General features: G+C 37.2%; 2 protein-coding genes across 4 annotated transcripts; both read left to right on the top strand.

The window, feature by feature from the left end:
* Nucleotides 1,703–8,388, top strand: LOC109722289. 2 transcript variants are annotated; one of them, XM_020250285.1, is made up of 8 exons: nt 1,703–1,984; nt 2,203–2,331; nt 4,273–4,376; nt 5,085–5,256; nt 5,385–5,525; nt 5,665–5,776; nt 5,840–5,890; nt 5,978–8,388. In XM_020250285.1, the coding sequence occupies exons 1-8, from the start codon at nt 1,982–1,984 to the stop codon at nt 8,272–8,274; spliced, it is 3,009 nt and encodes a 1,002-aa protein (XP_020105874.1). In that variant the 5' UTR covers nt 1,703–1,981; the 3' UTR covers nt 8,275–8,388. The 2 variants fall into 2 exon arrangements, with proteins under 2 accessions (XP_020105874.1, XP_020105873.1); XM_020250284.1 differs by having other exon boundaries at nt 2,199–2,331.
* On the top strand, nt 9,663–20,237 carry LOC109722349 (RNA cytidine acetyltransferase 1-like). 2 transcript variants are annotated; one of them, XM_020250382.1, is made up of 26 exons: nt 9,663–9,916; nt 10,331–10,422; nt 11,246–11,417; nt 11,510–11,632; nt 12,229–12,402; nt 12,864–12,974; nt 13,091–13,224; nt 13,388–13,481; nt 13,909–14,007; nt 14,434–14,570; nt 14,700–14,797; nt 14,995–15,118; nt 15,196–15,283; nt 15,440–15,539; nt 15,658–15,710; nt 16,280–16,456; nt 16,541–16,578; nt 16,924–17,011; nt 17,294–17,473; nt 17,570–17,678; nt 17,768–17,837; nt 18,200–18,347; nt 18,555–18,687; nt 18,792–18,910; nt 19,444–19,509; nt 19,590–20,237. In XM_020250382.1, exons 1-26 carry the CDS (start codon nt 9,812–9,814, stop codon nt 19,836–19,838), a joined length of 3,081 nt encoding a protein of 1,026 aa, XP_020105971.1. In that variant the 5' UTR covers nt 9,663–9,811; the 3' UTR covers nt 19,839–20,237. The 2 variants fall into 2 exon arrangements, with proteins under 2 accessions (XP_020105971.1, XP_020105970.1); XM_020250381.1 differs by lacking the exon at nt 18,792–18,910 and having other exon boundaries at nt 18,555–18,683.

The following is a 20,613-nucleotide window of genomic DNA, read 5'->3' as shown; positions in this document are numbered from 1 at the left end:
TATTTGAAGTATCTAGAAAATAAATTTTGCGATTTTTCGATATCATTTGCCTAGTGATCGAAGTGGCTCAAAATCAACGGCTGAAAATAAAAATCTCACAAAATATGATGATATGACATTAAAATTTTAGATCAAAGTTATTGATCTTGTTTTATATGGTATAAAGAATTTTCTACCAAAATTTCACGTGATTTGGATATTTCTACACCGTTAAACTTGCAACCGGCTCACCACGGCCGTTAAAATTATTGATTTTGAGCCCCTTCGATCACTAGGCAAATGATATCGAAAAATCGCAAAATTTAATTTCTTGGTACTTTAAATACTCTAGATCAACTCTAACGGAGCCGATGTAATTCCGAAAGTCCGAACATCCGAAAACAAAGTGGTAAATACGGAGGCCTCCGTGCTACGAAGCATACCAGCCCACTCTATATATATATATAATATCATATATATATATATATAACTTAAATTGTTTTACTATTATGTGGAGCCTTTCTTTAGTCATATTAATTACAATATGAATTTTTTATTATTGTTTATAAAAATAATTTAATCATCTATTTGCATGATAGCGATACTTTTGAGCAAATGAATAATTGTTGGAATGATTGATTCTTTTTCATATATTTTTTGTTAAAATAAGTATTTGTCTATAATATAGACTATATTATATTATTTTTTATACTAAACTGATATTTATTTTTATAAATTTTATTTTAACCATACTACTTCGTAACGCGGGTAACTACATAGTAATATACTGTTTCATGAGATCCAAATGGGTTTTTTTTTTTTTTTTTTGCTGAACTACACAGCGCATAAATTACTTTTATCATAATCAAATTCCTCCTATAGAAACTTGTGAAGGGGCAACACACTTCGTTACTTTCCCTCCAACCACACGGTTACTTCAATTGCGCTAATGTCTATGCATATACTCAACTTTCACTCGTTACTTTTAATAAATTTCCACTTTGCTATTCATTAATTACCTCTTTATTCAATTTGGTCCGTGAAGTTATTTTATTTTTCTTACCGACCGGATATCTCTTTTTCATCTTTAGAAGAGAGAGAGATCTTAATTAAGTTGCCTTTTTTGACGAGGATCTCTCGTTGGATCGTGTATGGAGACGGTACAGCTCTCCCTTATGTGCGCGTACATGTGTAACGGCCCAGAATGAGTCGCTGCGGGCTACTGGGCCCACACGATAATAGGGCACGCGGGCAAGGGGCGTTCATAAACCCGTCCGATCTTCCTCTTCCCGAAATTGCCCCCTTCTTTTTTTTGTGTTAAAATCCCAAATTACCCGCCCGTACGTAAACCTTTTAGATTTGTTTATATTATTATATCTATTAATTCTCTGCTCCATTGAAACTCTTAACGTTAATAATCTAAAATTTTAAAAACTATGTAATTTAATGTATGACGAGATTTAAACATAGAACTAAAGATCAAATTAAAGTTTGGTAAATATACTGAGCACAAAATGTACAACTCCTGTTATGGTCAGGATCGTTTTTCTCCACTAGTTAAAAAAAAATACTAACGAGATCTCTGAACAAAACAGAAAAGGAAAAACTCTGGCAGTTGATGACGCGTATCGCAAGCCAAGTACAGAAACAAAGGGCCGCCGCTCTGCTTTTTCCGCTGAGGACAGCTTCGTCATTTTGTGCCAAAATTTTTTTCCTTCTCGTTGGAAGGAAGCCAAAGAGTCGTCGCGGTGCATCGAATCGCCCAACACGAAATTCACTGCTCTCTCTCTCTCTCTCTCTCTCTCTCTCCTCTTCTTATCCCGATCGAGATCTCAATCGAGCATTAAAAACATCGAGGAGAGTTCGAGTCGATTACCCAAACCCTAGCTCTTCTCCTTCCTAGCCGATAGTTCCACCCCGAATCGATCGAATTCGAAGAGAGCACGATGCATGCCAAGTCGAAGATGTCAGGGATGCTCTCCAAGGGATTCAAGCCTGATAAATGGTAATTTCGATCTCTTATTCGTTTAGTTCGATCCTCGATTGAAGGATTTGCACTAATTTTGCAGTTATTTTTTTTTTAATCCTGCGTTGGAATTTTTGGTTTATTTTTGAGCTGATTCGGTGAAGGATTTTGATTGATTTTACTGATTTTTGCGTCCTGTTTCCTCGATTTTTGTTGGAGTTTTTGGTTAATTTTTGAGTTGATCTGGCGACAGCAAGACGTCGCTGAGGCTTGCGGTGGCCCGTTTAAAGCTTCTGAGGAACAAGAGAGAGGTGCAGATCAAGCAGATGAGGCGGGAGTTGGCGCAGCTTCTGGAGACGGGCCAAGATCAAACCGCGCGGATCAGGGTTCGTTTTTATTTCATTCCTTATACATAATGGGATTATTTGTCGTATTGAACATTTGATTATGTTGTGCGGGAGTTATACTAGATCTTTGTTGATATCTTACTTAGTAATTTTTTTATGGTATTTATATGTTTTCTTCAGTATTTTTTTTAAATTTTTTTAGTGAGATTGTATATGTCGTCACGTTGTGAAGCTTTACATTCTCCCCATCATCATTTTTTACATTTTTAGGATATATCCTAATCTGATTGACCATCTGTATTACTCTGTACTTGAAGTTCTTCGATGGTTAGTTGGAAATTTCCGATTTAAGAGTTTTTTCCCCTGATCAGATTGTATCTCGAGTTTTTTGTTTTTGGGCTTCATTTAGTCTTCTTAATTCCACCAATATTAATGCAAAGGAAGTAATTCGATTCTTACAATTTCAAGAACTGTTCCTTGGGGGCACCGACTCTGCGTTCCTTGTAAATTAGGAATCTGCTTGAAATCATCTTTTTTTGAGGACACGGAACATGCTTATTTTAATCCAACAAGCAAGGTTAGTGGTTAACTACGCAAACAGAATCTTCGTTAGTGGGTAGCTACAGGATATTTATTGATAGAATGAGATGCAGTTAGTTGGGAGCTGTTAGGTTGGCAGAAATTGTGTTAAATTACATACTCCTGTAAGTTGGATGCTGTGCGTCCTTGATGTTGTCTTTGTTGTTCTTGTATTGTGTACTCATTTATCGCTCTCGTTTTTTTAGAAAGATTATTGGTGGTCTGGTTTACCTTGTCTATCCTCTGAATTGCCAACCATTTACAAAATATTTATGTATTTAGCCATATTCTTGCATCTATTCTTAAGTTGCGACCTAATGATAGAACGTAGGTATGAGAAAAACAATCACTGAAAACTGAAAAGCAACTGAATTGGATCTTTGCCATCTGGCAGATATCAATTGCTTGATTATATTGTTGAAAAGCATATAAGGTTAATAATCAGAGGGTGTGCTGTTGAACTTAAGTTACAACTTCTATGTTCTAGTCATTATGGCAGTTTCTTCTTATTTTGAAGTTAAATCATGCGAACAGTATGGTGTTTGCTTATTTATTGTCCTAATCAGTGGTCTTTTAGGTATATTGACCAGCTTAACACACAATTCTTAAATTCTTTACTTTAGGACTTCTGAAGGACTGAAGTTCTTTGATGGGTTTTTTTTTTTTCTTGGGACGAAAAAGTTTCTTGGTGTTAATTGTAGCTTTTTGCTGGCCAAAGTTATGATCATATATTGGCTCTTGTTGTTGGACAAAGAGAAAGCAACTTTCAGTTTTATTACTATTTATCTCTTTCGCTCTTTCTTTATTTGAATTCTATTTTTCCACCTGTCTCCTTGTTTTTGGACTTATTTTTGTTCATAAATATTAGCATATTGTGTTCATTGGTTTGATGGACTTTGCTTCTTTTTCCAAATATGCTTACCTTTCAAGAGCTGACCTTATTAATGTAGATCTTCATTTGTTTTTTTTAGTATTACTGAAGGACCTTTTCTGTTTAATGGATAACTGAAATAAATAATTTTCTGTTAGTTTTATTTTAGAATCCCAAACCATTTTTTCTTCTCCCTTTTCTTTTTTTGAATTAGATGAGTAGTTGCTGTTTTTCATTTGAAGTCTAGTTTGCCTCACCATTTTGGCCTACCTTGGCACGTATGTGAGCCCTAACATGTGCCCTAACTTGTGCCCAGCTGATGTAGTGATTATTCTAGTGGATATTGTTATGCTTTCCCCCATTGTGTTTGGCCAGCAAGTTCCATGCATGATGCATTAAGTAGATTATCATTAATTGGTTATCAACAAAAAGGGAATGTGATTTTAATTATCGGTTGCAATTCTAAGCCTTGACCAAATGAAGTCTGTTGCACTCAACATTTGTTTAATTTTGTTCTACTGTGTTTGCAGGTTGAACATGTCATCAGGGAAGAGAAGACAATGTCAGCATATGATCTGATTTCAGTATACTGTGAACTTATCATGGCGCGCATGCCGATGATCGAGTCACAGAAGTATGGTGATACCTAATCTTCATTGTTTTCTTGCAGTTATTTCAAATGCTATTGCCAAACTCTACTCTCTCTATTATGTTTATTTTTGGGTATATTGGAGTACATTAATGCGACGCATCATGTATATAGGAGCAAATTCTCTTTTACTTAAAACAATGAAAAGTAATGGAGATTTAGAAAAAAATTAACATCAGGCATTGTTGTTCCAAAATCAAATAGAACTTCAGGAAGCAATTGATTGTTTAGTATAATCTATATTGGATTTGTTTATTTAGCAGAATACTGTAAAGGCCCTACTCATGAAGTTACGCTTATTCTCATTGTGAAACCTCGGTAGTCCTATATATGAAATATAATAGGGCTAAACTTCTTAACCCAGCTATAGTAATTTGAGCGGTGTCTAGGCCCAAGAGGTTAAAAGAGTTAAGTGTGCTAGGGTTAGAGTAGTCCTAGGATGGGTGACTCCTTGGGAAGTGGGGTGTCACTCTCATTTGCCTTTCAAGCAAACAGTTGCTTCTTTTTCTGTCCACTTGAATGTTGTTGGTGTAGTTGGTCATATGGCACGGTCTTTTATTGATGTTTTTTTTCTTTAGTGTTCTCATTACATTCTTCTCATTACGTTTTCTGCTCTTTGAAATCATGTTTGACATGGTTTCACCTTCTAAAAATATTTCTTTTCCCTTTTTTTTTTTTCTTTTGGCTTTATAGGAACTGTCCAATTGATCTGAAAGAAGCAATAGCTAGTATAGTATTTGCATCACCAAGATGTGCAGATGTACCAGAATTGATGGATATCCGCAAGCATTTTTCAGCGAAGTATGGCAAAGAATTTGTTACTGCAGCTCTTGAAGTTCGACCACAATGCGGTGTTAGCCATCTTGTTAGTTTCTTATTCAGTTTCCCAGTCTTCTTCCTTTAGTCAGGGAAAAAGATTTATTTATGTGGCATGGAGAATAATTTGAATACATTTCAGATTTCTGAAATTTTTTTGACATCTTCAACATATAGGTCGTCGAGAAATTGTCAGCTAGAGCACCTGATATAGAGACCAAACTCAAAATATTGACTGCAGTAGCTGAAGAGCATAATGTCAAGTGGGAACCGAAAGTAATTGAGGAGCAAATTCAACAACCAATTGATGATCGACTGGTAAAGTTTATGGTTTAGATTTTTCTTTCTCTTTTTTTTGGTCTTTTTGATAGATGACAGATTAGATCTTGTTTGTCATTACATGGCTATTGTCTTGCTACTAATAGCATATAAATTCTTTATTTACATGATTGATTAGGATGGCCCTACAACTTTTATAAGTGCCAATGTTCATTTTGGGCAATCCTTTGATCTTAAGCCACCCTCTGCCCTGCCCAAGGATGAACCAATCAAGAGAATGTCTGAACATGTAATTGTCAACGAGACAAGCAGTCATAGTATGCTTTCTAACAAGAAAATTGCCGATTCTCCTCAAACTTCGGTACCTCTTAGTTCTCAATCTTATTCAGAAACATCTGATATGGGTAAATTCAATTAGCCCTCTCATTTTCTTCACTTTCTTAGTAAGATTTTTCCTTTTTTTAACGGACAATTTTGACGTCTGTTAACAGAACCTAAGGGTGTAACGGAAGAAGTTGAACCTCCGCATTCGAAGGAAAACAAAGCTTCTTTTAATAAGACAAATTGGAAAATTGAATTCAAGGATGCGGCCTCTGCTGCTCAGGCAGCAGCAGAGTCTGCAGAAAGAGCTAGCTTCGCTGCTAGGGCTGCTGCTGAACTTGCTAGACAGAATTCCGCTGAATCTAAATCATCAAATAACAGTTTCAAATACAGACCCAGCAAAGGTCAAGTTGAAGATATTGATAAGCAGTCTGTACATTCACCAGATAGAAGCAGCTCTGATAGGATGAGAACGTATCCACAAGCATCTCAAACTAGCTTAAATAAAGAAGCGAAAAGCACTTCTGTTGATTCTTCCAGTATGGATACTACATCACGTCGACTGTCTCCATCTCCATCCCATTCCAGCGTCTCATCAATGGAGGATGATCATGATGAACTGAGGAACACAATTGAAAAGACAGATGTCAGGACCTATGATAATTCTGAGAAAAGATTCTCAGAGATGGAATTCACAGTTAATGATCACAAGAAGGGAAATAACAACACGAATAACTATAGCAAGTCGCTTTCTTCTGGTAATGATACATCTACGATCTACAAGGAGACCATTTGGGATGAGCATTTTGATAATACAACATTTGCTGATTCTTCTACTGCAGTTTTTGATCGATATGGTTCTGATACTGAAGATCCTATGGTGTTTGGTAATAAAAGCAGAGACAATTCGCTACGCAAAAGGGAAGAATCATCTAAATTTGGTGAGAATTCTATTTTCTCGCCTAATAATATTTGGGGTTCTAAGGAGCAAAAGAGTGGACACTGGGGTAGTGGAAGTCCCTTCTCCCCTCCTGTGAGTGGACCCTACCTGGAAGACAAAGCAAAAGAGATGAAAACAAATTCAACCCCGCCACGTTTAGATGATGATCTGCCACCATCTTTTGACTCGGATGGTTTCAGCTCCGATAACGAGGATGAAATTCATGAATCTATGCTGCATAAGCAGAGTGTCTTAAGGAAAGACTCTTATTTGGGTGTTTCTGGTCATTCTGGCGACCATCAAGAAGATAAAGAAGATAAGAGGAGTTCTCCATCTTTTGTCTCTGATGTTAAAGAGACAAAGAAAGAAGCTGAATCAAGCATTGCAGATACATATGGGAAGACATCTTCTTTGACTCGGCCGAATGACGAGCAATCTTATAGAAATGACAAGCTTCTGAGTAACTTGGATGATACAGAATTGTGGCAATCATCTGAAGTTTTATCCATGGAAGAAAGAGGAGCAAAGAAACAATTGCCATCGACTTCTAAACACCCTGAGATTGCTGATAATGACTATGAAAGTGAAAAGGGTTTGGACCTTGGAAAATTAACAGGTGGGCTCAAAAATAGAGGTTACCAGCATGCACCTTACACGAGGAAACCCATGCAAGATATGTCTGTGCCCTCCAAGCAATCGTCCGATGAGGCTTTCAAGAATATTGAAGAGTCATATGAAGAAGGATCAAGTTTAGAATCTTCCCAAACATACTTTGGTCCAGATAGTAGAGAAAAGCTGCTGCCTACTTCGAGAAGAAATTACAGAGAAAGAGCTTCTACTCCAATAAAAGAAACACCAGATATTTCTCCTACTGCTTGGAAATCATCAACTAAGAGCTTTTTGAGCGCTGCAGATTCTGGGCATGAGCTGCATGATAGCAAACCAGGCCAAACAGAATCCAAAGAATCGAAATCAAGAAGGCCAGTAAATTATTTTGATTTCGGTGGTAACGAGGTAGAGGATTTGGAGCCAGTCCAAGACATTGGAAGAAGAGGAAGTGGAGATATAAAGCTTTCAAGAAGGACAAAAGGCACAACATCAGAGGGCACAAAAGGTGGTATTTCTAAAACTCACACCGAACCTAGTAAAGAAATTAATAAGCAAGTGGAAAGTACGCGCAGGAAGTGGAGAAATCGTGAGCCTTTTCCAGGTGCAACACCTGAGAAAATTTTAGATGGTGAAGAAATATCTATGCGGTCGGATTTGTTGATTCAACAACCTTCTACAAAACCTTTGGAGTCGGCATCTCCATCATTCAAGGAAGCTTCAAAGTCATCAGCACTTGGCAGTAATCAAGCTCGTCTTGTAGAAGATGAGAATGATGCAACAACCGCAACCATTACCGCAGGATCAGCATCGGCGGAAGCTTCCTCAACTTCGAGTAGTGCTTCTCATATTCACCCTAAACTACCGGACTATGATTCCTTCGCTGCTCATTTTCGTTTACTTCGCTCGAATCGACAGTGATTAGAGGCACCTTTTTAACTCTGGTTGAACATGCATTATGTTTGTAGAGTGCTCAGTGAATATTCAATTTTTCAGTAATTCGTATATGTAGCTATTTGTAAAGTTCACGATAGTTGATTACTCGTCTCGTTGCTGTTCAGATTTCTGTACGTCCATTTTATGTTTGAACCACAGTGATAATATTATGATCTACAGTTGCTCGACGATCACGGGAACTCCCTTCCGCGTACCGTCTCCGTTAGTGATTTGGCAAGTCTAATGGACATCACACCTCGATCTATTATTTATCTTTAGAAACTCTTCTTTTTTTTTATTTTTTATTTTGGGTTCATTTTCATATGTTGGGTAGCTACGCGGAGTCACTCTTAAATATTGTGCTCCATCTTCCTCGGGAGAAATAACTCGTCATTCTTTTTTTACTTCCCTTTTTTAAAATTTTTATTGTTTTCATATGTATATATATACAGTTGGGGCCAACTACGACGTTATTCACTTTTGGACCTCAGGCCACTTCATCTCAGAAATCCTAAAGTAATCTAACCGCGGCTATATCCGATTCCCTAAATAATCTGACCACGCCTATATCTGATTCCCTATCAATCCGTCAACACCTTCTCACGGCATATTATATTTAAACATCAGAATTTGACTCAGATTAAATCAAACAGTTTTGCTCCCAAAATTTGACATAAAAAAGGGTTAATTAGAGATCTCTCCTCAGAATTTGACTATTTCAATGTCCCTACCAATCCGTCAACACCATCTCACAGCATGGCAGATTATATTAAACAGTTTTGACCCCAAAATTTGAGATAAAAAAGGGCTAATTAGAGATTTCTCCCCAGAATTTGACTTAGATTCAATGTCGCCCCAACGATCGCCGCAGTTTCAAGTTCGTTCTTAGAATTTCAATGTAAACTCAGTAGTATGGTCTAGATTTCAGTTTTGATCTCTAAGCTTGACCTTGGTGTTAATTTCATTCTTGAACGTCGAATTAAAGTATTAATTAAAAAAAAAGGTCCACGGCTGACCTGGCGAACGGGGTGCACAGGGGCTTGCCCTCTCCAAAATTGTAGCCTCGCTAAATAATGAGAGGTGGGCAGATTTTGGGCCCATTGGACTCCAGTTCAGTATTCGGCCCATTGGATAGATTAGGCCCTATGGCACTCACGATCACGTCGGATAAGGTCAGAGACGGTTGGGCTCGGCGATCGTCACCCCAGGTCACTTCTAGGCCGTATTTAGGCCTATTAGGCCGTAGTTCAGTAATCAGGACCGGCAGATAGATCTGGCACGTATCGCACCCGCGAGCCCACAAAATATGGGCCCATTGGAACGAAGCCTTTCCCCTCATTGTACTCAAGGACCAAAACCCTCGTCTTCTTCCTCCTTAAACCTCTTCGCCTGTCGCCATTATTCCCTTCCTCCTCCACCTCCTCCTCTTTCTCCTCCTCCGCCGCCGCCGCCGCCGCCGCCGCTGCGAAGTCCTTCCTCCGCCCGCTACTTCGACTGACCGCGCCCGAGCTCGCCTGGGACGATGAGGAAGAAGGTGGACGATCGCATCCGAACCCTAATCGAGAATGGCGTCAAGCTCAGGCACCGCTCCATGTTCATCATCGTCGGCGACAAGTCCCGCGACCAGGTCTCCTCCTCATCCTCGCAATTTCTTCACTAAGGAGCATCCGTATAGGCCCCGAAAATTCGATTTTTGGCTCCCTCGCACCATTAATGTATTAGAAACTGAGAGTGTATTCTTCTGTAAGCAACACCGATTAATGGATTGTACATGCTGATTGTCTTTGCATTAATGGGCGAGTTCCGAGATGGCCGCGATGAAGAACAGTTGAACTTTGCTACGTTCGAATTATCAATTATTAAATGAGTTTAATTGTTAAGCGGCCCCGATTAACTTACTAGTTAAATCAAAGTAGTTTATCTGTTAAAAATATATTTTTTAATTTTTTTCATTACTGATGTGTGTGTGAGGCGTGATTCAGTAATACTGTTTACTTTCTATTACACTTTTTGAGCTAATTGGACATTTTAATGGTGACAGATTGTGAATCTCAACTACATGCGCAGCAAGGCGGTTGTAAAATCTCGCCCTACAGTACTATGGTGCTATAAGGAGAAGCTTGAGATCAGCAGGTTCTTGTTCTTAATTTTAATGCAAAAGAATTGTTCCTACTTTCTAGGATACTGTTCTTATACGAGCCTTTTTTACAATGTCTTCCCTTGAATGCAATAGCCAAATTTTCAAGTAGACAGTTTGATGGAAAATGTGGCTGTTATTAGATAGTTTAGTTTAGCTCATAGCCTTGCACTTTGACCTGGTGTATGATGCTACTAACCCGAGCAATATGGGCCCTTAAGTGTCAATTATGTGTGCTTCCAGTGCAATTGGAAGTTTATATTTTTGTTTGGAAACTCAGCATTGTGTTCCACTCTAACCAAGTGGACCTGATATATCTCCTAGCAGGACACTGAAGAAGGTGAATCAAGGATATTAGTTAGTTTAGGTGTGAAATATTCTTATATTTAGCCTATAGGAATTTATAATATATGTTATTTAACTTCAATAATGATTATATTGAGTTCGATCTGGCTCTGCGATGGGTTGGGACTCTCTCTCTCTCTCTCTCTCTCTCTCTCTCTCTCTCTCTCTCCAGTTCTAATCCAACAAAGTTCCAAATTGGATTTGATCCTGTGTGTGGCAAAATAATTAACTGCTTATCTTGAATTTAATGGAACTGAAACTCACAAATACATCAAATGCGTTAAGGACACGGGAAGTGCACATTGGAATTTGCAATCGTGATCCCAGGTGAACTAGTCCTGGCAGGTTGTGAAGTTAATTTTGCTCCTTTTGGTGAGCAGGTGCTTATTTGGCAGGATATCGAGTTGTTTTCTCTTTTAATCTGGTTTCTTATATCATCATATTTTCCTAACTCTACTGATAAATCTTGATTAGTCACAAGAAGAAACGAGCAAAGCAGATAAAGAAGCTGATGCAGCGAGGACTGATGGACCCTGAAAAAGCAGATCCCTTTTCCCTTTTTCTGGAAACTGCTGATATAAAATATTGCTTGTATAGAGAATCAGAGAGAATTCTTGGAAATACATTTGGCATGTGCATCCTCCAGGTTGTCATTTATATTTGATTCCAGTTGTCAGTCTACAATCTACCTTTGTTGTTTTTTCCCCCCATTAACGTGAACTCCATGCTCCTTTGTAGGACTTTGAGGCATTGACACCCAATCTCCTAGCAAGAACTATTGAGACTGTCGAGGGTGGTGGTTTGATAGTGCTCTTGCTTCGTTCTCTTTCTTCTCTTACTAGTCTGTACACCATGGTCATGGTAGGCTTTCTTCATCCAATGACTTTTAGGGTAGTCGTTTTGTGAAAAGAGAGTTGATACTTGATAGTAGCCTCGTTTTTAAGATGTAGTCTTTTTGTAAAATTTGTAACGGGTTTCACTTATTTTATTGGATTAATGAGATCTTAATTCAGCAAAAGAAAATAAAAAGAGTTAATATTATTAACTAGACATGAATCCTAAAGCTTTTATGTAGAGCTCTACACAATGTTGGCTTTTTTATTTGACAAATACTTGTAATATAAAAGTTTTGTTCAAATGACCAGCTTTCTTTATATTTCAATATAAAGTTTTATCCTAGTGATCAGTTTTCTTTATTTTCAGCCACATAACTTTGCTTCTCTTAGATTTATCTAAACCTCCTACTCTAATGTTTTAAGCGTTGTGAGCATTATCTTTTCCCGATGGCCCATGATTCTCATAATTCATGCATATGAACATATCTGACTGTCCAATTTGTTTTTGTTTTTTTTTCCTTTATCTTCAGATAATTCCCCATTCTCTCTTTTTCTTTGTTAACCTACAAAACTTTCTCTTTCTTGTTGATTTCTTGTTGATGTTTCATATACTTATTTCAGGATGTGCATGAGAGGTTTCGAACAGAGTCTCATTCGCAGGCTGCTACAAGGTTTAACGAGAGGTTCTTACTATCTATTGCGACATGCAAGGCCTGTGTTGTAATGGATGATGAGCTTAACATATTACCAATATCATCCCATATAAGATCAATTAAACCTGTATCAGTCATGGAGGTATGGTCATCTCTGTGGAATTTTATTACACAATTTAGTTTACTGCATGCATATTTCTCTTTCCGGCAGAACATAGAGCAAAATTTGATATGCTCTTTTGATAAAGAATTATGAAAAAGCACTTAGTGACCTACCAGCCTGTTTGGCCTCCTATATATTGTTCTTCTAAACTAGTACTGTTAGAAGAAGCACTTATAGCCTTTTTCATTGAGATTCCTCCTAAGAGCCTCTCTCTGCATCAAAAGTAGAAAATCCAGATTGGAGCTTCAGCTATTGAGACTTAGAATCTCATTTCTGCTCCCAACTTTAGTAGGAACTCCAAAATTTTCTATTTACCAAACACTTTAATCTCTACTAGAGGTGGCTACTGCTGAAAGCAGAAACTAGGCTAGGAGGGCAAACATTGTTGCTTCTTTAGGTTTCTGTAATGATCTTGGTCTGCACTTCCACTTCTTGTAAAGGATCCTGAGGGGTTATCTGAAGGGGAGCGGGAATTGAAGGATCTAAAGGAACAATTCCGTGAGGATTTCCCAGTTGGCCCTTTAATTGGAAAGTGTTGCACTTTGGATCAGGTTCGAGCCCCATCTTTTGTGCTGCTATTTCCCACCTTTGCCCTAATTAAACTCGTAATGCTTTTGCCTCCAAGATATTTTTCTTCAGTGAGCATCTGGTTAAATTTAACGTACAGGGGAAAGCTGTGATTGATTTTCTTGAAGCTATTTTGGATAGAACACTACGGAACACTGTTGCCTTAATTGCTGCTCGTGGGCGTGGGAAATCAGCTGCTCTGGGTCTAGCTGTTGCAGGAGCTGTTGTTGCAGGGTTATATGCTTGAATCAAGCAAAACTTTCGTTTTGCTTTTTTTTTTTTTTCGTTGCTTTGGATTTTAGCTTAGCGGTCTCTAATCGCTTTCTTAAATGCAATTTACTCGTTACTATTATTGTTGATCCTTTCCCCCCCCCCCTTTTTCTTTTCTTTTCTTCAGGTATTCGAATATTTTTGTAACTGCTCCCAGCCCAGAAAATCTCAAAACTCTATTTGAGTTTGTCTGCAAGGGAATTAATGCTTTGGAATACAAGGTTCTGTATGTATACCTATATATATGATTGTATGTTGATAATGTATATTGGAAACGTTATGCTGCAACACATACACGTGTAGTTTATATATTGATAGGTAAACTTGGCTTGTTGTATATAAAAAGGAATGTTAGGGCTTGGCCACGTCTTAGTTTCTAGGGAAGGTTAACGGAATTATCTTGAGTTGCAATTAGGAAACAAATCTTTCCGTCTGATTACATTGCTGAATTTACTTATACTTGTAGATCCAGCTCAATATTTTCTTTTCAAGAATCATAGATATATATGAGCCTGAAGAAGATTCAAACTATGTACTTGTTTCTTTTTCCTATTGGCTTCTGGAGAGTAGAATATTTTCCTATCAGGATCTATCTTTTCTTTTGCTATATGCTTATAAATAAATCATTTTATTTCCCATTACTTCTAGGAGCATTTGCATTATGATGTGGTGAAGAGCACTGATTCAGAACTGAAGAAAGCAACGGTTCAAATAAATGTCTACAAACAACATCGCCAAACAATCCAGGTAAAGTAAATCCTTCTACTGCCTATCTTATATTCCCACATGTCATTTTTTTAATGTTTCTCTGTCACCAAAAATTTATTTAATATATTAAATAGTAGAGTCAGGTGCTATGAGTTCTGTGCTATTTTAATATAGTTTGATCCAAAGTACATGCTCTGGGTTTTCTGCAGAAGATTACTTCTGAGTTCTGACAATGTTTTTACTTTTTGATATGAAAATACTCCTTATTCACTGACATATTTCTTTCTCAAAATGATATATTAACTTTTGAGGTGCATTTGTTTTTAATATAATTGAAGTACATATTAAGTTTTTTTCGTTTGACGTGTAAAATATAGTTGTTGATGATTATCTGCCAAAACAGCTTGTTATCACAAGTTTTACACACACATCCATTTTCTTCTAAGAAGTTGCTTTTATTAATAGTATATGAAGCCGCATGAGCATGGAAAGCTTTCTCAAGTTGAGCTCCTTGTTATTGATGAAGCTGCAGCTATTCCATTGCCTATTGTAAAGTCCTTACTTGGACCATATCTGGTCTTCCTCTCATCAACTGTCAATGGGTAAGTTATGCTGTTGCTTTTTGTTCCTTTTCTTTCCTTTCTCCTCAATAATATATATGCCTACATGTACTTAAACATTCTATAGATACATTTGTATGCATTATGTATTCATTCATTTTCATTTTAAAGCTATGAAGGGACGGGACGCTCCTTGTCTCTGAAGCTTCTCCAACAATTGGAATCACAAAGTCAGATATCTATGCAAAGTACCGATGGCCCCAAATCTGGTAAATTTTGTATTGTTGTTTCAGTTCATCTAATGGAACATCCTTGCAATTTTTTTCACTTTGTAAGATAGAATTACACCACCTTTGCATGCTCTACTATTTTCTCAAGCAGATAATACAATTTCCGTGGTTTGCCTAGTAATAATCTGATTACAAAATTGATTTTCATCTTTGTTTTTTTTGGGGGGGGATTGTAGGTAGGCTCTTCAAGAAGATTGAATTGAATGAATCTATTAGATATGCCTCTGGCGATCCAATAGAGTCCTGGCTTAATAGTTTACTATGCTTGGATGTTGCCAAATCCATTCCAAATATTAGTAGGTAAGTATTTCTCCATTGATGGTTTCTTATATTCCATTTCTTTTGTATATATATTGATGATTTTTCTATTCTCCTAGACTGCCTAATCCAAGAGAATGTGATCTCTACTATGTCAACCGAGATACACTTTTCTCATACCACAAAGAGAGTGAGATGTTTTTGCAGGTTTTTTTCCCTTCTGTTACTTTCCATATATATTTCCATAGACTGTTTCTTGTACTTGCATCTCATTCTATTGTAAATCATCTGCTACGGAAAGTTCTGCGAGATTACTATATTGTAAAATGGACTTATGCTTGCTATTCTAACTTGAATATTCAGCGAATGATGGCTCTTTATGTTGCCTCGCACTACAAAAATTCACCGAATGATTTGCAGTTGATGGCTGATGCACCAGCCCACCAGCTGTTTGTATTGCTAGGTATGGAATATTACGTGATTTATCATCTTTGAAAATCATGGGCACCACTTCCTATCATTATATGGTTTTAAATTATTCTTATTATTGAGCTACTTAATGGCTACCACATGTTTTGCAGGTCCCATTGATGAGTCAAAATATCAGCTCCCAGATATTTTGTGTGTTGTTCAGGTTTAAATCCTCCATTCTACTTATTTAAATTATATGATACTTTGCATATCTGCTATATTGATATCTATATCATAGTTTAGCCTTAGGGCTTGCCAGGACCACAAGCTATCAAGGCAGTGAGATTACTTTGGTCTTTCAGGAGATTGTTGTTAAATTTTCTGTAATTTTGTGGAAATGTAAAACATGATTTTGTTTGGAAAAGATAATATTTTGATGTCAAGTTATCTGTTTTATCATATCTGATTTTGACCATGCACCTTCATGTGTTAGTGTCATGTTTCTCTTTTCTGTTATCATCTGCTTTTATTTGTCAAATTCTTTGCTTTTGTTGCTTTGTCATCGGACTAGTCTATTTGAATTAGATTATCTAATGCTTAGAGGTTGTTTTGGTAGTTAATATTTTCTTACCAAACTTTTAGCGATCTTTTTAGCTCTGTTAAGACAACATTAAACATATCTACGTACTTGTAACTGTTAATACTGCTTCCTTGTGGTCAGATTATTTGGTTATCTTCTTTGAACATTTTGCTTTCTTCTATGACTATGTAACATCTTGTTCTTATTTCCAGGTTTGTCTTGAAGGACAAATATCACGAAAATCCTCTATGAAAAGTTTAAGTGAGGGTCGTCAACCTTTTGGTGACCAAATACCGTGGAAATTTTGTGAACAATTCCAAGATGATGTATTTCCAAGTCTTTCTGGAGCTCGAATAGTGCGAATTGCTGTCCATCCTAATGCCTTGGGGGTACACTACTCTGGCCTTTCTATCGCTGTCATGTTTGTCTTTCATTATTTCTTATATTTGTGCATTGCTGTTTAATGCTTGCAGCTTGGATATGGCTCAACTGCTGTGGAGCTCTTAACAAGGTTTGTGCAACATTTTACTTTTATATGCCTTTTTAATCCTTTATCTATGAGCTGGAAGTTTTGTATCCATATTGGCCAATTATGGACCATGGGCTTGTAAAATAAAACACTAGATATCAAGAATTTTCTATTAAAGGCCTTAAGAAGAATTAAACAGCTGCAAGCAGAGTCTATGTGTTGTTGATAAAATTGATAGTCATCTATCATAGTTTTGGTTATCAGAAGCAGAAGGATTTTATCATCGTCTATTAGAACTCTTTATAAGTAAGAACATTTTGTTTTTCCCTCTTTTAATTCATCGTTCCGTCAGTTGAACCGACGTCTAAAACTATGTATGCGGTGCAGGTACTATGAGGGCCAAATGACGAAATTTGCGGAAGTTGATGAGGAGAAGGAAGAACCTAAAATTAATGTCACTGAAGCTGCAGAAAAGGTTGCATCCTTGACTTGTATCATATTCTACACCATGTAGAACAGGAGGAAAAAGTTTCCATTTGGATAAACAGTAATCTTGCATTAAATTGATTATACTTTGCGTGACCTGACGCATACTCTCTTAGGCTCTGTAAATTTGGAGTACTATTGAGTCACAGTGTTCAGATCAGAATCAATTTATTTTTCTCATATCAAGACGCATGATTTTTTATTTCATCCCCTGAGCTTGATGCCGTTTTATTTCTTTTTGGTTCTCTAATATGAATATGTTTCCATGCAGGTCTCTTTACTGGAAGAGAATATAAAGCCCAGAGCAAACCTTCCTCCTCTTCTTGTGCATCTTCATGAACGCCCTCCTGAAAAGCTCCACTACCTTGGTGTTTCTTTTGGATTAACATATGATCTCTTTCGGTTTTGGAGGAAGCATAATTTTTATCCATTCTATGTTGGCCATATTCCAGTTAATATTCATAATATGATCATTTTCTGCCATTGTTTTGTGGTCTGATGTTTTAACCTTGGATATATTTACAGTCTTCTATAATTTGATGTCCAGAGTGCTGTGACTGGTGAGCATACTTGCATGGTCCTGAAGCCATTGAATAACGATGAAATCGAAGTTAGTGAATCAACTTATTGTGGGTTTCTAGCTCCGTTTCATCAAGGTGAGATCTTGCCGGTATTTGCCCCTTTTTTTTTCGTATGCCCATTTTTCCAACCCTTTCTCCTTATAGTTAATATTTTGGGTGTTCAGATTTCAGACAAAGATTTATGCGGCTTCTGGGCACTACTTTTCGCACGCTTGATTCTAAACTTGCAAGGAGGTTGACAGTCTTGTCTTTCCCCCGCTTTTGTTTAAATTCCTTGCGTTTATATCCCCTGCAAATATGTGATATTACACACATACCTCCATAAAGTTGGGATTTACATGTGTGACCTGGCAAACTGTATCTATTTCCATTCATGTCCTTGCCGGGGTATACACGCAAAACACAGCTTTTCTTGGGCAGGGGCACAGTGCAAATAAGTGGGGTAGAAACGCGAACACCAAACTTCGCATATTTTCACATATTTGCAGGGGTTGGTCAATCCCCTGGCCCCCCTCTTCTCTCTCTTTTTTCCTTTCTTTTTAACTTTGGAAATTATGCATCTATATGCTTATATTGCCTCTTGGAACTTGTGGTAGCATTTTGGAATCAAAGCCAGGTTCTACAAACCACGAACCCAGATCGGCTGACATGGATGGTAATTTTAAGAAACTGCGGGACCTATTGTCCCCGTATGACATGAAACGACTAGAGGCATATACCAGCAACCGTGCCGATTATCATACAGTAAGTTGTGCTAAGAGATTAATCATGGATCCTCTTAGCTTCCTTCTGATGTCAATGCATAGTTTTTTCTCTGAACTCCGTGGAAGCTAGCTTTATACCTTAAAATTACTTTTTATAATCTTCAAACCGTTTCTCTTCTTTTACCCTTCTTTTTGAACTTGTCGCTTGCCTCTGCTATACCTAATTTTGAAGTTCTCAATTTCACAGATTCTTGATCTTATGCCCACTCTAGCACATCAGTATTTCCAAGAAAAGCTTCCTGTAACATTATCGCCGTCCCAAGCCTCAGTTTTATTCTGCATGGGTCTGCAAAACAAAGACTTTTCTTCTCTCAAGGTCAGTAACTAAAACTCCAAAACTGAGGGTCAATAGTGATTTCTTTGAAATTAAGGGATTTTCCAAGAAGCATTTATATTATTATTCAATTGGTGACTTACTTCCTAGGAATAGTGGAATTAGACCAGATCCTATTGTTACTCATCAAGGTGATGAAAAGGTTGTTTGGCTATCTCTACAGCGTTGCGTCAAATGAAATCCATGCAACTTTACCTCAACTTAAAGAAGTGAATTAGCGGGAATTACTTTTACATTTTATTTCTTTTGGCATTGTGCAAATTGGGAGAACCACATCTGGGTTATTAGTTATATCATTTAACAAAAGATGGCATCCATAATAAATATTGGTAATATTAGCCCTCTGTAGGACTCAAAAGTAAGCTGCTTCCAATTTTATGAAGAATACATAAAAGCCGAGGAATTTATGCCTCTAATGCTACTTTCCCTTACCTGATTCTAGTACAAGTTCAATGAGATGAGCTTGGCCAATTGAAACAGTAGAAAACTGAACTATTTTGATTAGTGACTTCTAGTGAAGCACTTTGGAAATCAGTACAGAAATAAGTTTTAGAAAATAGCGATGAAACATCTGAAAATGCTTTCTTTTCCAGATTCTATGATGTTGTATTAAAAACATGAGCAGTAATTCTAGAATTTGTTATGATTTCAAGATTAACAATGGCATTTTGGAGAACTTGTTATCATCCTTGTAACTTGAGGTAAATACAAAGCTAAGCTCAAGCCCATTCTTTATCATTAGGTTGAAATTGCCCCTGAACATGAGACGTTGGATGCAGATCTCAAGGCAGTAGTAAGGAAAGTAATGGTGGGCACTTTTAACTTGGACCCCTTTTTTTTCCATTTGTTTTTTAGTTTGTTTTATGAAGTAAATACGACCGCTTTCAGGAAAAGATAAAAACATATAATGAAGGTAATGTGAATCCGGAATACCTGGAGCAATATGCAATTGTACATAGAGAAGGTGACTATGAGGAGGCTTTTCAAAATGAAGGAAAGGCATCCTCAAGTGGGACACTTAGTGCGAAATCCAACAGGAGAAAGAGGGATCGACCAGGAAAGCATAAGGAAATGGTTAAAGCCAAAAGGAAAGAAAATGACAGTGACAGAGGGAAATTGAAGAAACAGAAATCCTGAAGGTTTTATTTGCAAAATGCTCGACTGTTATCAGTTTGGAGGAAGAAGCGTTCTGATGCAGAAACTGTAGCCGTTGGCTACGTCAAATTTTGTCCGTTGGAATACTATTAGCATCCCAGAATGAATGGTGCTAAGGTGAACTTATTAGAAGGCAACTCAGGTATCAAATCTTTTTTTTTTTATTTTTTATTTTTTATGCGGGTGATAGTAATGTAACATTTATTAAGAGAGGACCAGAAAGGAACGGAGTGCAGGCCCAAATTATAAACGTTTATTTAATTCTATTTGTGTTTTCTGTTCATGTCTGAGCGAGGAATATAATTGATTCTTCTCCAGGCCACACTGTAACACTCCTTATTTATTTGCAATACAAATTTTTGACCTGTGTAAGATGTATGATTCCCTCGGTTGCAATTCTCTGATTCCATCAATTTCTGTCCCCACTTAAACTTGCCATCTTATCGAATTGACGTTGCACTCATTTTTTTTTTCTCCGTCTGCAGACAATTCTTTAAGAAAAAAAACAGATTGATATTGAGCAATAAGCTATTCACCATTACTCATTCTGTCTTCAATTGGCCTGAGTTGTAGTAGTCTAAACATCATCTGTTTCTCAATCTCTCACAGAGGCTGAAGATGTGTCTAGATAATGGCGTGGAGCCTGTCTATAATTTCTATACTGTGGAGCTGTGATTATCGGGCTGCGTTTCAAGCATATAACCTTCCGATGCAAACTCAATATATATAGACTCAAAAAGTATAATCTGCAGTGACC

Source organism: Ananas comosus, linkage group 16, assembly GCF_001540865.1.
Source record: "Ananas comosus cultivar F153 linkage group 16, ASM154086v1, whole genome shotgun sequence".
NCBI classification, from domain to species: domain Eukaryota; kingdom Viridiplantae; phylum Streptophyta; class Magnoliopsida; order Poales; family Bromeliaceae; genus Ananas; species Ananas comosus.
The sequence above is the reverse complement of the archived record's forward strand: the minus strand, read 5'-3'. Positions and strand labels throughout refer to the sequence as shown.